General features: G+C 47.4%; 1 protein-coding gene across 1 annotated transcript in view; it reads left to right on the top strand.

Moving 5' to 3' along the window:
• Window positions 1–14,531, top strand: part of LOC142472489 (uncharacterized) — a 377,773-nt gene that overhangs the window by 16,527 nt on the left and 346,715 nt on the right. The window contains exon 3 of the mRNA XM_075579536.1: window positions 9,262–9,355. Coding sequence (XP_075435651.1) covers window positions 9,340–9,355 — 16 coding nt within the window. The 5' untranslated portion in view covers window positions 9,262–9,339. The remainder of the gene's footprint in view (window positions 1–9,261; window positions 9,356–14,531) is intronic.

Here is a 14,531-nt window from a genome sequence, read left to right as displayed (position 1 = left end):
CTCTGCCGTTCTCCACCCCTTTCTCCTGTCTCCGCTACCCCAACCTACTACCCCTTCCACTACCCCTCCCGCTGCCCTTTCCGCTACCCCCTCCGCTACTTGCTCTATTATTTTATTTCTTTAGAAGCGCAAAAGCCGGACCGGCAATGCGCGGCCACCTCTCGGGTCCTTGTGTGTCTCGGCGCTTACATTCTGACGTCATCTGTGTCCATTGCATGCTGCCGAAGTTGCCCCTTCCAAGATGGCGTCCGAACTTCCAACTTGATGTGATGACGTCTTTCCGCTCCGCCGCCATTTTAGATTCCAGTGTTCGCCCGGACGGAGGTGTTCACGCTCTTTCCAGGTTCCCGCCGTCCATTACCTTCCTGCTCCTGCGGTTCAGCGTGGAACTTGCTGTGCGTCCATTTCCACTGCCATCTTTGAAGACCACGCTTTCTCCCCTTTGAGGTCCAACGATTTCATGTACTTTTATTTCTTCCTTTTGTAGGTCTCGATGGGTGAGTCTTTGGTGACATGCAATTACTGCCTTAAAACGGGCTAATAGAGTGCACGCCGTCTGGGACTGCTGGGGACATTTTTTATATTTTAGAACCGAGTAACTTTTTAACTTTGTATTTTTTCCTGTTTATTATTTTTTATGGTCTTTAGTTATCTCTTCTTGCTCTTGGTGCCTTGGGGCTTTGTGACCATACTGGGTCCAGGGCCGGTTCTTGGTGGCTCGCGTGCCCGGGGGCCTCCCTGAGCCCCAGCTTGTGAAGCAAGGCTGGACCCTCTTCTGGCTCCCTGATTGTTATGGATTTGCCACCTTTTGTCACCGTCAGGCCGAAGGGAAAGGTCCAACGGTACCTCACCCCATTCTCTCTCAAGATTTTGGTTAATGGGCCTAGGCTTCTCCTCCTCGCCAATGTCACTGGGGAGAGGTCTTGGAATATAAGTAGCCGTGCCCCTTCAAACTCCACTACCGGTAGTGGCCTTGTTTTCTGGAGCACAGCCTCCTTTTTTCTGTAATAGTGCATCCACACTACAATGTCTCTTGGCTGCTCATTTTGCAGCGGTTTGGCCCTTAGTGCCCGATGACAGCGGTCCATAGCTAGTTGGCTTTGCTGAGACTCGGGCAGTGTTGACTCCATCCACCGCAGGATGAATTCATCGCAGTCCAGGACTGTCTCTGGCACTCCTCTGATCCTTAGATTATTCCTTCGATCGCGGTTCTCCGCGTCCTCCTGTCTATCGCGGATTTCATTGATTTGCGCTTGTAGGTCCCCGGACCTTTTGTCCTGCTTTTTAATGGCCTTGATGGACTGATCCATCTTCGTCTCGAGGAACCCCGTCCTTTCTCCTAGGCCAGATACTTCTTTTTTGAGATCCCTCATCTCCGTTTGTAGCATGGACCGCAGGTCATTATATAGTCTCATAAAATCACATTGCCGTACCGGTCCCATTCCTTGCTCAGAGATTTCCTCTCCTTCCCCGTCCGGCTCTGACTCTGAGCCCGCATTTGAATTCGGCGCCATTTCTGACTCCGCTCTGCTCGGCTGCGTTCTATTGAAGTATTCCGGTAATCCCTTCTTCTTTGTTCCTCGCACCCCTTTTTTGGACATCCTGCGATCTTGTTCTGTATGTCAAAGTTCTTTCTGTGTGTTTGTACTCGGTTTTATGTTTTTTTTATTAATTATTTCTTGAGCGGGACACGGAGCATGAAAGTTATACGTCCATACTCTATGTCGTCGCGCATGCGCCTCGGGTTTGTTTAGTTTTTTTTTACAACTTTGATTTTATTGGGTGAGATACATCTTACATGGTAACACCATCCATTGTCTACAGTGACATCACCGCATTTAGTACTTTCTTTTTTACATAATTAACCAAAAACTTGACCTACTGGACTTACAAGACGAACCGGGGGACAAGACACACTAACTATGTAGTAGGGAGGGGAGGGGGGGGGGTGGTAGGGCTCGGAAGGGTGTTCCACCTATCATCTTCCGTTCGGGCGCCGTGCGTGTATTTTAGTGTAGACCTCTTTCTCCGTGAACATTGACCCACTCTCTCCTGCTGTTACCTCTTTGGCTGCCTCTTACACTAGGGGCCTATTCTGCCCTGGATCCCGCTCCTTCTTCGGGTTCTCTGTCTCTATGTTGTCGTGGATCCCTTTCATTACCGGAGAACGCATTTATCGCCTATTATTGCAGGATTGTGGTGGTATCTATTCCCGGGATGTCTGTCTGTGCCAGCCAGGGCTCCCAGACTTTTAGAAAATTTGAGCCGGTGTCGTTAACCAAACTCGTCAACTGTTCCATCCGGCAGACAAACCAAATTCTATTTCTAATCTTGGGGATAATTGGAATCTCTGGTTGTTTCCATACTGCTGAAATCTCGCATCTGGTGGCTGTAGCCAGATGTGTGATCAATTTATGTGTGGCATTAGATAGCCCCTTGACTCGTCTGCCCAATAGGAACAGCCACGGGTCTAAGGGGATTTCCACTTCTAGCAGTCTCTGAAGCCAATCTTTAATCTCCTCCCAAAGCGGGTTTACCTTCGTACAAGACCACAGCATATGGAATAAGTCCGCTCTCTCTCCGCACTGCTTGGGGCAGAGCGGAGAGTAGCCTTTGACAAATTTAGATAATTTAGCGGGCGTGTAATACCACCTCATCAGGACTTTATATGCGTTCTCCTTTAATGTGGTGCAGATGGAGCTTTTGGCCGCCATCTGCAGGATCTTATCCCAGTCTTCGTCTTCTAATGTCTCTCCCATATCTGCTTCCCACTGTCTCATGTAGGCAAGTTTGGGTTGGTCGTCCGTCTTCGGGCACACTACTTCCCTGTACATTCTAGATGTTAGTCCCCTTGTGTCCGTATCTCTTGAACAGAGCTGCTCAAAATTTGTTCTCCGAGGCCGAGTTGGGGCTTCATTGTAGAAGGCCCTGATCTGGAGGTATCTAAAGAATTCAGTGTTTGGTAAATTGTTCTCCTCTTTAATGTGATCAAATGTTTTTATATGTTGCCTGCCCTCCAGATCTTTTAGGCGGAGATACCCTGCTTGAATCCATTTTGAGAAAATGGAGCTATCCATACCTGGAGCAAAGTTTGGGTTCCCCCATACGGGAGTCATCAGAGAGTTCAGGGATGTGAGATGGCACTTGAACTTAACCGCGTCCCAGACTTTCAAGGAGTTGACCATGGTCTGCAGCGGAGTCCGCATAACGGCCCGACTTTTTTTGGGCAACCAAATTAGGTTCCTAATATCTATTGGTGTGCAGCATGTTTTTTCTAGTGCTACCCACCTCCGAAGGTTCGGGTCTGTGTGCCACTGCACAATCTGGCTCAGTTGGGCTGCTTTGTAGTAGGCGAACAAGCATGGCACCCCCAACCCTCCTCTTAAGGTTGGCCTCCTCAAGATCGCTTTGTTAATTCGTGGGTTTTTCTTATTCCAGATAAACTTTGTTATTAAGGACTGAAGCGAGAGGATATCTTCTTGTATCAGGGGGATCGGGAGGGCCTGGAAAAGGTACAGCACTCGTGGCAGGAGATTCATCCTCACACTATGAATACGGCCTATCCACGAGATACTGTACTCCGCCCATCTCCGGAGATCCTCACGGAGAGTCCGAAACAACCGGGGATAATTTGCTTTATATAAAGCCTTATATTCTTTAGTGATATATACCCCTAAATACTTAATCATAGAGGGTTGCCATTTAAAATTAAAATTGAGTCCAATTAGTTTTTCTACTGGTTTGGGTAAATTTATATTGAGGGCTTCCGATTTGGCCTGATTAATTTTGAACCCAGAAATTTGTTTAAAGGTCCCCAGAATTGAGAAGACGTTGGGCAGGGAGGTGAGAGGCTGTGATAATGTCAGGATCACATCATCTGCGTAGAGCGCCACTTTGTGTGACTGCCCTTTTACAGCTATGCCCGTAATATCCGGGTTGTTTCTGATATGTGCCGCCAAGGGTTCCACGCAGAGGGCGAACAACAAAGGGGACAGCGGGCATCCCTGGCGTGTGCCACTCTTAATTTGAAATTGCTCTGATGGGAATCCCTGGTGTCTCACCCTTGCCGTTGGCCCCTCGTAGAGGGCATGATGGCCTCCAAGAGGCGTCCCTCAAAGCCAAATGCCCCAAGCGTCCCTCTCAAATAGGGCCAATCGATTCGATCGAAGGCTTTCTCCGCGTCCAGACTTAGTACCATTGACGGGATATTCTGTTTCTGTGCCAAATCCACCAAATCTATTATCCGTCTGGTATTGTCCGCCGCTTGCCTTCCTCCGATGAACCCCACCTGATCTGGATGAACTAACCTGGGAAGGACGATACCCACTCTATTAGCTAGTAATTTGGAGAAATTTTTTACATCCGTATTAATCAGCGAGATGGGCCGGTAGCTCTTACAGTCTGCCGGGTCCTTACCAGATTTATGGATCAGGGAGATTGACGCCTGAAGCATCTGAGCTGGGAACGAGGCCCCGTGTAGTATAGAGTTAAATAGCTTCAATAGATGTGGGGCTAAAATTTTCAGGTATTTTTTATAGTATAAGTTGGAGAAGCCATCTGGGCCGGGCGCTTTGGCAGGCTTAAGTGACTTTACAACTACCGTTAACTCTTCTAAAGAGAAGTCCGTCTGTAACGCTTCTTTCTCCACCCTGCTCAAGGTCGGTAATTTGGCTTCTTTTAAGAATTCCCCAAGATTATCCCTCGTCTTTTGATTGTGTATGACCTTACCCCCATCGTATAGCGTCTCGTAGTAGCTTTTGAACTCTGCCACGATCCGTTTAGGATTAGAAGTAAGCTCACCCCCTTGTGTGCGAATAGTTTGTATATGATAATTCGGAATTTTGTTTTGAAGTCGATTTGCTAATAGGGTGTCCGGCTTGTTCGCTTTCTCAAAGTACCTACGTCTGGACCAACTCATCTCCTTTTCTGCCCGGGAGGCCAGTTTTATATTCAACTGCTGTTTGGTTTCTGCCAAAGCACGCAGTGTGTCCTGATTCCTACACTGGCGACACACTTTATTCGAGCTCGGCTAGTCCCACGAATTCGGGTATACCCGGGTGTATTGAGGTTTGTGACTGTTTTCTGCCCGAGTGCATTGAGTTATTTTCCAGCAGGGATTGAAGCATTTTATTCCCGCTGGCTGCAATACTGCACAGTACATATATATATACTGCATTACAATTCATGAATTTATGCCATCTGGTAGACACGCGAAGCATTGCAGCCTATTAAATCCTAATCATTATCATTTAACAGATCAGCCGCCCATCAGCCAGGCATGAACCCAGGCTGGGAAGGCAAATGCAACGGGGCTTGTCAGAGGTGAGGAGCGGTGCATTCCAGGTATCTGCCAGGTACATACCGGGTATTTGCTCGAATAAAGTGTGTCGGTGCAGTAGATACTTTGTGCGCCTTGGACAGGGTCGCTAGTTTGTCTTGTAGGACTTTTATCTGTTTCTCCTGATCCCTCCGGCGCCTAGCAGCTAGACACATGAGGGAGCCTCTGAGAGTCGCCTTGTGGGCTTCCCATAGGGTGGTGTCGGAAGAAACACTCCCCACGTTCTCAGTGAAGAAATCCTTAATCCTCTCACCAATTTCTCTCTGCAAGTTTGGGATTTTTAGTAACAGCTCGTTTAGCCTCCAGTTTGCTCCAGGTCTGTCTAGTAAGTTTAGAGTGCACCGCAGCTCGATAGGTGCGTGGTCGGACCACGAAATATCGTGGATCCCTGTGTGGGAGACCACTGGGACCAGTCTGTTTGATACTAGGAAGTAGTCCAGCCTGCTGTATCTGTTATGGGGGTGGGAGAAGAAGGTATAATCTCTACTTTGGGGATGCTGTTCTCGCCATATATCTACCAATTGGCAATCCTTCAATCCCTGCGTGATTTGCCGAATATCTAGCTTAGGGGGGAGACTAGCGGCCGTGCACCGGTCTAACTTGGGATTCAGTGTCCTGTTGAAATCGCGCGCTATGATCATGTTTCCCTTGGCTACCTTTTGGAGTTTTCGGAAGAAAAGGGAAAAGAAATCAGTTGATGTTTCACAGGGTGCGTATACTGATGCTAATGTAAGCGGTTTCCCGTGGATTGATCCCACCAGAATTAGAAATCTGCCCTCTTTATCTGCCACCTTTTTCTCAACTGTGAAATCTATCCTATTGTGTATGGCTATCGCTTCCCCTCTCTTTTTCACTTGGGCGGATGCCAAATGTACTACCCGGAAATCTTTGTCTAAAAATTTTGGGTAGCTGCCCCTAGAAAAGTGTGTCTCTTGGAGAAAGAGGAGGTCGGCTTTGAGTCGTTTGTAATCCCTGAGAGCTAGCTTGCGCTTCGCCGGACCGTTAAACCCCTTAACGTTGTGAGAGATACACCGGACCTCGTTATTCATAGTACTTTATTTGTGACCTGATTCCGTCGGTGTCTTCCTGAGCCATTCTGAGTCCTCTAGATGGCGTGGGGATCCCGATCCCTGTCTCTTTTAATCCGTCGCCGCCTTTCTTCTGCGCCCTGCCAGGGGAGTAGGGTATGTGGTGGGGGAAAGTGGTACAGAGGGAAAACACATCAGGGGGGACAACGAGAAGACAACAACACAAATACATGTAAACAAACAGAACCATGGTATCGGCTCTAGGACTTCCCTGTCCCACAGCCCATCCCATTGCCTTCAATAAACACACAAACAGTACCCTGGAGGTCCCAGAGGGCCCCAGGGTAAATGCCCGGAAGTAAATCCTTCCATCTGGACCCTCCTCCCTCCCTGTCCAGCACCATAGTCCCTCTTGCGGACCATGGGATTCCGGGACATTAACAGGGGCGCGGGCTGGGCCCAACTCCCTGTCGTGGAAGCACATGCCCGCGGGCAGGGTTGGTGACAGACTCCCGACCACCCGCCGGCTACTGCTAAACATCCTCGCGCAGCCACCTCCTCCCCCAACTGGGTCTGATTTCAGGCGACCCTTAAATCCCTTAACCTACATGTCTAGTTGTATCTATTAGTATCTAAGCCTAACTGCCGTGCTCTGGCCTGATTGTAAAGTCTGGGGACGCACGGAGCCGAACCCCCCCCGCACCCCTGGACCTCCTTCTATTCTGCTTGTGGCCCCCCCTGCTTCCTCCACTGGCCTGTCCTCTCCCTTGCTTACCTCTTTCTAGGTGGCCGCTAGATTCCCTCTTCCTGCCTTGTGTACTAGGCCTCCCTCTCCTTCACCCCTCCCCCCCCCCTGCTTCCTGGGTATCTCGCGCTCTTGTCGCGCCCCTCCCACTCTGTTCTGGGGCTGCTCCGGTGTGACAGCCTTCACTGCCCGGCACTCCTTCACGCTGATTAGCTGACTCCCCTCCGTGTCCACTGGGCGGCCGTACCCCTCCCCGGCAGTGGAGCTCGCGTGCCTCCGCCGGGGGGAGCTGGGACCCGGCCCGTGACGCACTTCCGGTGGGACAGCCCCTCCGCCGGAACCTGTCGGGCGACGCAGCAGTGGATCTGCAGATGGGAGCCAGACAAGGGCGGAGACGGTCGCAGCCGGGGGCGGGCGCACTCTGCCTACCAGACTGCCTCGACAACACAGCCGCCGCCATGATGCTTGCCGCGCTGAGAGCCGGGACCCGACTCGTGTGCACTTCCGGTGGGACAGCCTCCCCGCCGGGTATCCGGGACTCCGCGGCGCCGCCGGCACCTGTCAAGTGACGCAGCAGTGGGTTGGAAGATGGGGGCCGGACGAGGGCGGAGACAGTCGCAGCCGGAGGCGGGCGCACTCTGATCATCAGTCTGTCCCGCCAAAACAGCCGCCGCCATGATACTTGCCGCGCTTTCTCCCCTTCTTTGCCAGGTAAGGCTAGTAACGCCATTTTGGGGGGTTTTCTTCGCCATTGCGGGGTTTGTTGCAGGTGGGTGTATTCACTCCCTCTGGTCTCCTTGGGCACCTTCTGAGGTCGAGGTGGGCCTTAGAACAGCATTCATCAGTGGGGGTACAATTAGCAACTTAACATGGAACTTATATAACTTGAACTGTGATTTGCGGCGTCTTGTATGATGTTACTAAGCGTCTGTATCCGCTCTGTCTTTGCGCCGCTCCGCTGTTTTGGGCACTTTTTCCCATTCAGCCGGGCGCGGGGGACGCGCCTCTGGGGTCCCCGGGCCTGTGGTTGCAGCTGTTATGCCCAGCTTTTTGAGGAATGCGGCCCCCTCTGAGTGGTGTTTAATGGTGTGGGAGCGGCCGTTTCTTATCACCACCAGGGCGAAAGGGAAAGCCCAGCGATAGCGGACGTCTGCGTCACGTAGGGCTCTTGTGATGGGGAATAGCGTCCTCCGCCTCGCCAGGGTAAGAGGGGAGAGATCCTGGAAAATCGCCATGGTGATTCCCTCATAGGTTACCGCCGGCATAGCCCGTGTAATCTTACAGATCTCCTCCTTTGTTCTGTAATGGTGCAGGCGGAGGATCACGTCCCGGGGAGGGTTGTTGGGCATTGGGCGCGAACGCAGGGCGCGATGGCAGCGATCCATTGTTAGCTCAGCCTCCGTTTTGCCTGGCAATATGCTGCTCATCCATCTATTGAGCAGGGCCTCGGGATCTAGGATCTCCTCGGGTATCCCCCGTATGCGCAGGTTATTGCGCCTGTCGCGATTCTCGCTGTCCTCTTGCCTGTCCTCGAGCTCCGCTACTCTGCGCTCCAGGTCCCCCATCCGTGTATTTGTTTCCCGATGGCCCCGGGAGCTTTCCTCCATTTTTTCTTCAAGCTCGCTCGTGCGGGTGCCGATCTGTAGCATGTCTTTGCGGAGACTCTCCACTTCCCCCCTGAAGAACGACTTTAAATCTACTAGCAACCGAGCAATTTCTTTCTTTATTATCCCTGTCTGTTCTGTCCCCTCCATCTCTGGTGCCGAGTCTGAGTCTGTGCCTGCAGGGATCTCCTCTGGCCTTGCTTTGCTTCCCCCTGTGAAGTATGATCGCACGTCCGTTTTTCGTTTATTTTTCTGCCTTGTTGTGGCCATAATTCCTCAAAAGTGATATGTGACTGTTCCGCAGAGGTTCACACTCGTGGTGCTATTCTTGAAACTAGGGTAACTGCGCCGAGAATGTCTTTTATTAGCTAATTTGTGCCGGTGGGTATTGGAGCTGCTGCACTACACTTCCATCCACATACCCGTAGCCACGCCTCCTCGGGTTTGTTTAGTTTTAATAGTCTTAGGTTTGAAAGCTTATACTAAATGCTGTATATTTGTCCAAGAAAACAATCATACTAATTGCATTTCTTCTCTTTTATACAGGCACAGCTGGGATCCACAAATATAAATCTAAGAACGTCCTATGTCGGCGCCTTCAGGGGAGCACTACCCACTACCAGCATGGATCCACACTTAAGTGAGTCTTGTATATATTTTTATGGCTCTGAAATTTGTAAGGAGAGAATATCTGCCAACTTTTCACTCCAAAGTCTCGAGGTTCCTCAAAGCAGGTGGCCCTTCAGGTCAGTCTCTGGTTCTGGATAGTTGTCTTGTGCCTCTTGGTGTCTTGCTGTCAGCACACAGCCCTCCTTTGTGCTCAAGACTCCCTGTGTTAGTTCTCACATGGAGGCTTTTCAAGCTGTCTGATTAGCCAGGTGGAAACTGGTTAATTGACTAGCTGCAATTAACCAGCTCCCTGCTGGATTCCTCAGACCATTAGAGGCAGCTTTATTTAAACTGGGATAAGTCCCCGTTACATACCTCCCCTGTTTGTGGGGAGCTTTGGCTAGCCATGACCGAAGCCCATCTTTACACTCTCACTTGATATACCTGCGGCTCGAATGAGAATGGATGAGGAAGAGAAGTCTTAGTCAAGCTATGATTGAGCCCTTCCTCAAGGTTACCAATGTCTCCTCAAGAAGTTGATGAAATCAGCACTATTCAGTTGCTCGATAATGACTTTTTCCAAGGACTTTTTCCAAGGACAGTCTTTCTTCTGACCACTTGGCCATGACTTTTCCAATGCGTCGGGCGAACTTTTCTTCCCTAAGTTTAGGGTGACCTGCATTGGGTTCAGTATCCATTATCACGAGTGGTTCAACCTGGGCAGAGTTTTTGTCCATTCTGATTGACCCCCGTGGAATCTCAGTGTGGTAGTCGGTAGACTTCTTGTCTTGACGTATTACTACTTTTACACTGACCCATTCTTCAACATGTGGGGAAATCCCAAGTGATGCCTGTCGGGGTATCTCTGCTACAGTAGCACCGTTTTTGAAGCTTCTTCGGTACTGGGGGACCCTGGTCTACAGCTTTCTCATTCATCACGGCCCATCCGACCCACTCATCAGTAGAGAGGTAATTTGCGTTTTTGTTCAGGATACATTGATTCCAGTACACCATCAGTTTGGTTGTAGTTTTCTCACCTAACCGTTATCTATGGCCTCTCTTTTTTGTAGACAACTAGTGTTGTATCTGTAGGGGTATGATCACTGACACAGTTCTGCCTCATACTAGCAAAAGACTGAATATTTCTAGCGGCTATTTACATCGTGAGGAATCTGGATTGTGACATGTGGGCATGGTAGCATGACTGGATTTGTATTTCGCTCTCTGTCGTCATTCGATTCTTATTTCCTGAATTGTATGGAAAGACGATTATAGCACTGAGAAGGAATTGTGGGTATGCTTATAGCAACGCACAGCTTGCTTGGTTTGATGTAGGAACTATATCTGGATTGAATCACTCAAGCAGCTGCCTTCATTTTTTTTGTAGCATTTTTGCTGCCAGACAGTTTGTAACATTTTATAGGTGAAAAAATAAAGCGCAATAGAGTACTAGCCACACAAATTACCAAACCAGAAAATACCCAGTGTTGTGTTGTGTATTTGTGGTATAGTGAACAAATCGCTCACATATAGGTCAGCAGGAGAGAATCTGGGCACGCTTAGGTCCTTTTTAAAGAATACATAAAGAGGGCCCAGCGTAATAGAGTTTAATGCACATGCAATTAAAAAAATGGGGAAAAGACACACTCACATTCTCCCAAACTTTTAAGCGCAGTGCGTGCTTTAAGGGCACACTCTCGCCTCTCTGGGACACCCGAAATCCTTCGGACGGAAAAGTCTTGATGCATAGTCCCGCGCCTCATGTCTGGATCCTCCGACACTCGTGTTCGATAGCGGCCGTTGGCACTTCCGCGTCTGCGCGCGCATAGAGATACGATAGCTCACAGGGGACAGGACTCTTCCTTACCGGCTACGGGATCCTCAGGCAGTCAAAAACCCTACGCGTTTCTCCTTCTGTCCAATTCGGCATCCTCAGGGGTTGTGGATAATCCTACTCTGCCCTTAACCAGTATTTGTAGACATACTAATTGAAGAGTGTCTAATTAGAAAAAGTGCCGAGAGTGTTGTCCTACTAGCACCTAATTGAATCTCAATTGATTTGCATAACAAATAACAAAAAACATGCATGAATATATAAGGGAGCTAGATTTATACTTAAAATAATCAACTTTAATATGCAACAAATTTTTATGCACATTATAATAAAATAAATCACCACTCTAGATAAAAAAAAGAATTTATTAAAAATATGTTAAAAATATAAATACTAAAAATCAGAAATTTACCTAAAAAATAATTACATTTAAGCTGATAATTAAACAGCTAAATTGACAAAAAAAACTAATTACTCTTGAAATGGACTGAGTTCAAAATGAACGTTTTAAACCCAGTGGTTTTAAAGTTTTTTGTCTATATAACATAGGGTTTCTCTTCTGGACAGGTACTTCTCTATTCCCTCCTCTCCAATTTTTGGAGACAGTCTATGACCTTGAAAAGTAAACCCCCTGGATTAGACCGATGGTACAACTTAAAATGTAAAGAGACATTGTGTGTTTCAAGACCTATTCTGATGTTGCGTGGATGTTCTAACATCCTAATTTTTAATGGTCTAGTGGTGCAGCCTAATACAGTAGGCCGCACGGACACTGTAATAGATATATGACAAAATTGGAGTTACAACTTATCAAATATCTAATTGGAAAAGTCTCTTTTGTCACATGGGAACAGAACTCCTTGGCCCGATTCATTCCATTTGGATAAGTTTTACAGTGTAAACATGTAAAAATAAAAACTTTTTGGCTTGGTATCTAGCCACATATCTTTAGCCCCAATGTTTTCACAATTTCCCTGTTTTGTTCTAAGGACACTGGGAGCTAACTTTTCTTTTAGATTTGAAGCTTTTGAAAAAATTTACTGTGGTCTTGAGGGTAAAAATTCTCCTAAAAAAGGATCCCGCTGTAAAATATTCCAATGTTTATTGAGAATATTTTTTATTTTCCCAGAATGTGTACTATATTGTGTTACAAACGGACCCCATTTTCTTTACATTTTTCTTGTTTACTCTTTTTTAATTCCTTTTTTGTGGAAAGTATCTCTTCTCTTTTTATACTACTGACTCTTCATTGCGCAGTCCAAAAGTTCAGAGTTATACCCCCCTCTAAGAATCTATTTATTAAAAGGGAGGATTGTTCTTTACATATTAGATCAGATGTACAATTTCTCCTGACACGTCTTAGCTGCCCATATGGAATGTTATTTAAACAGTCCGTATGGTGACCGCTAGTACGTTCCACATATGTATTGCAATCTATGGACTGAAAGTATGTTTTGCACTTAACCTTTTTATTCTCAACATATACTGCTGCGGCAGACTTTATTCTAACAAATCACCGGTTTGTCCCTGGCTTGTTCCTGGAATGCGACGCTGTTCACCCGGAGCATGCCGCGTTCCTTTTGCTTTCCCAGTCACGGGTCATGCCCGGCTGACGCGTGGTTGATGTGTTAATTGTTAATGGTTCAGGATTTAATAGGCTGCAATGCTTCTCGTGTCCGCCAGATGGCATAAATTCATGAGTTGTAATGCAGTATATATATATATATATATATATATATATATATATTTATATATATATATATATATATATATATACGGTATAACAACAACCCCTATAACCCCTAACATACTGTACACATACAGTACTGTACAGGCATACCCCACTTTAAGGACACTCACTTTAAGTACACTCGCGAGTAAGTACACATCGCTCAATAGGCAAATGGCAGCTCACGCATGCGCCTGTCAGCACGTCCTGAACAGCAATACCCTGTACCGAAGCTGTATGCAAGCGGGGAGACTATAGAGCCTGTTACACATGTCTTATTTACATCAGTTATGCACGTATATGACGATTGCAGTACAGTACATGCATTGATAAGTGGGGAAAAGGTAGTGCTTCACTTTAAGTACATTTTCGCTTTACATACATGCTCCGGTCCCATTGCGTACGTTAATGCGGGGTATGCCTGTATATGCACATCAATGATACTATAGGCCGGCGGGGCCGAGATGTGTTTGCAGCAGAGAGAGATCCACTGCTCTCTCTGCGCAAACATCGGCACATTAAAAATTATTTAAAATACATTTTTATTCATGTGAAAAAGAAAAAATGTGAACAAGCGCTAAAGACTAAAACACCAGTGTGACAAGTACAAAATATATATATATAAAGGCTGCCTAGTAATACTAGAGGATGTTTGGACTGGGGCGCTCCCTAGATTGTGTGGCTAACAAATGTTACCACGCCTTAACTCTATTAAAAATAATAAAAATATGAATATGAAGTTGTGTTTGTGATGTAAAAGAGTATATGGAAATATATACTGGCCCTTTTTGATGATTTTGTGGTTGCCGCTTGACCTTGAAGAAGGGAACCCCGTGTCCTTCTTAGCGTGGCAGTGGTGGTGTAAAGATGGTCAGCGCAAACCTCATGGACCTCACGATATTGATGGAACCGGATGGAGTTAAATAAATAAAAAAGGAATAAAAAAGGAATAAAACACAGTATTAGTGCATCATATCCACATGTGTGGGGGATGGGAGGGGGGGTGGGAGGGGAATAGGTGTGGAAGGAGGATACGCTGAAAGGGTTGATGGTGTTTTTCCACTATCTAATCAAAGAATACATAAATATATGGATTCAGGGACTCACACGGGCTTGTGTGGTGTCTCTCCCTCAACGCAGACTGTAGTGGGTTAATGCAGACTCATATAATGGAGTCTCAATACACATAAAACTCACACGGCCTAATGTGAGTTCTTGCCCTCAGAGGGTGGTGTCCTGTATGGATGGTGTCTGGTCGTCTCAGCAAAATATCCCCCGATAGGTGTGGTGTGTGAGTGTCTCCTCTCCCCGTTTCCCAGAAGACCAAAAAGAATGTGTGCAAACCAAGGTTAACAATATAACAGGTCTTTATTGGGTAAACATTGAAGACATGAGCATAAAACATGCATACATGTTGTGAAAGGTATAAAACAATCTATGACACAATGAACTGGACAAAATGCAATAGACAAAAACAAAAAGCACACTCACACTCTATAGCAAATTCTATGCCCAGCATCAGCCGCTTGGTACACTCCTGCACGGTCTCCTCCTCCGTTCTTGCTCCCACTGGCGCGTCCGGCAGTGGAACCGGAAGAGAGGATCTGCACCGGATGTCCTGCAGTGTGCTGGGTCCCTCTCTCA

Source organism: Ascaphus truei, chromosome 22, assembly GCF_040206685.1.
Source record: "Ascaphus truei isolate aAscTru1 chromosome 22, aAscTru1.hap1, whole genome shotgun sequence".
Lineage (NCBI taxonomy): Eukaryota > Metazoa > Chordata > Amphibia > Anura > Ascaphidae > Ascaphus > Ascaphus truei.
Note: the sequence above shows the minus strand (reverse complement) of the source record. Positions and strands in the feature narration are given on the sequence as shown.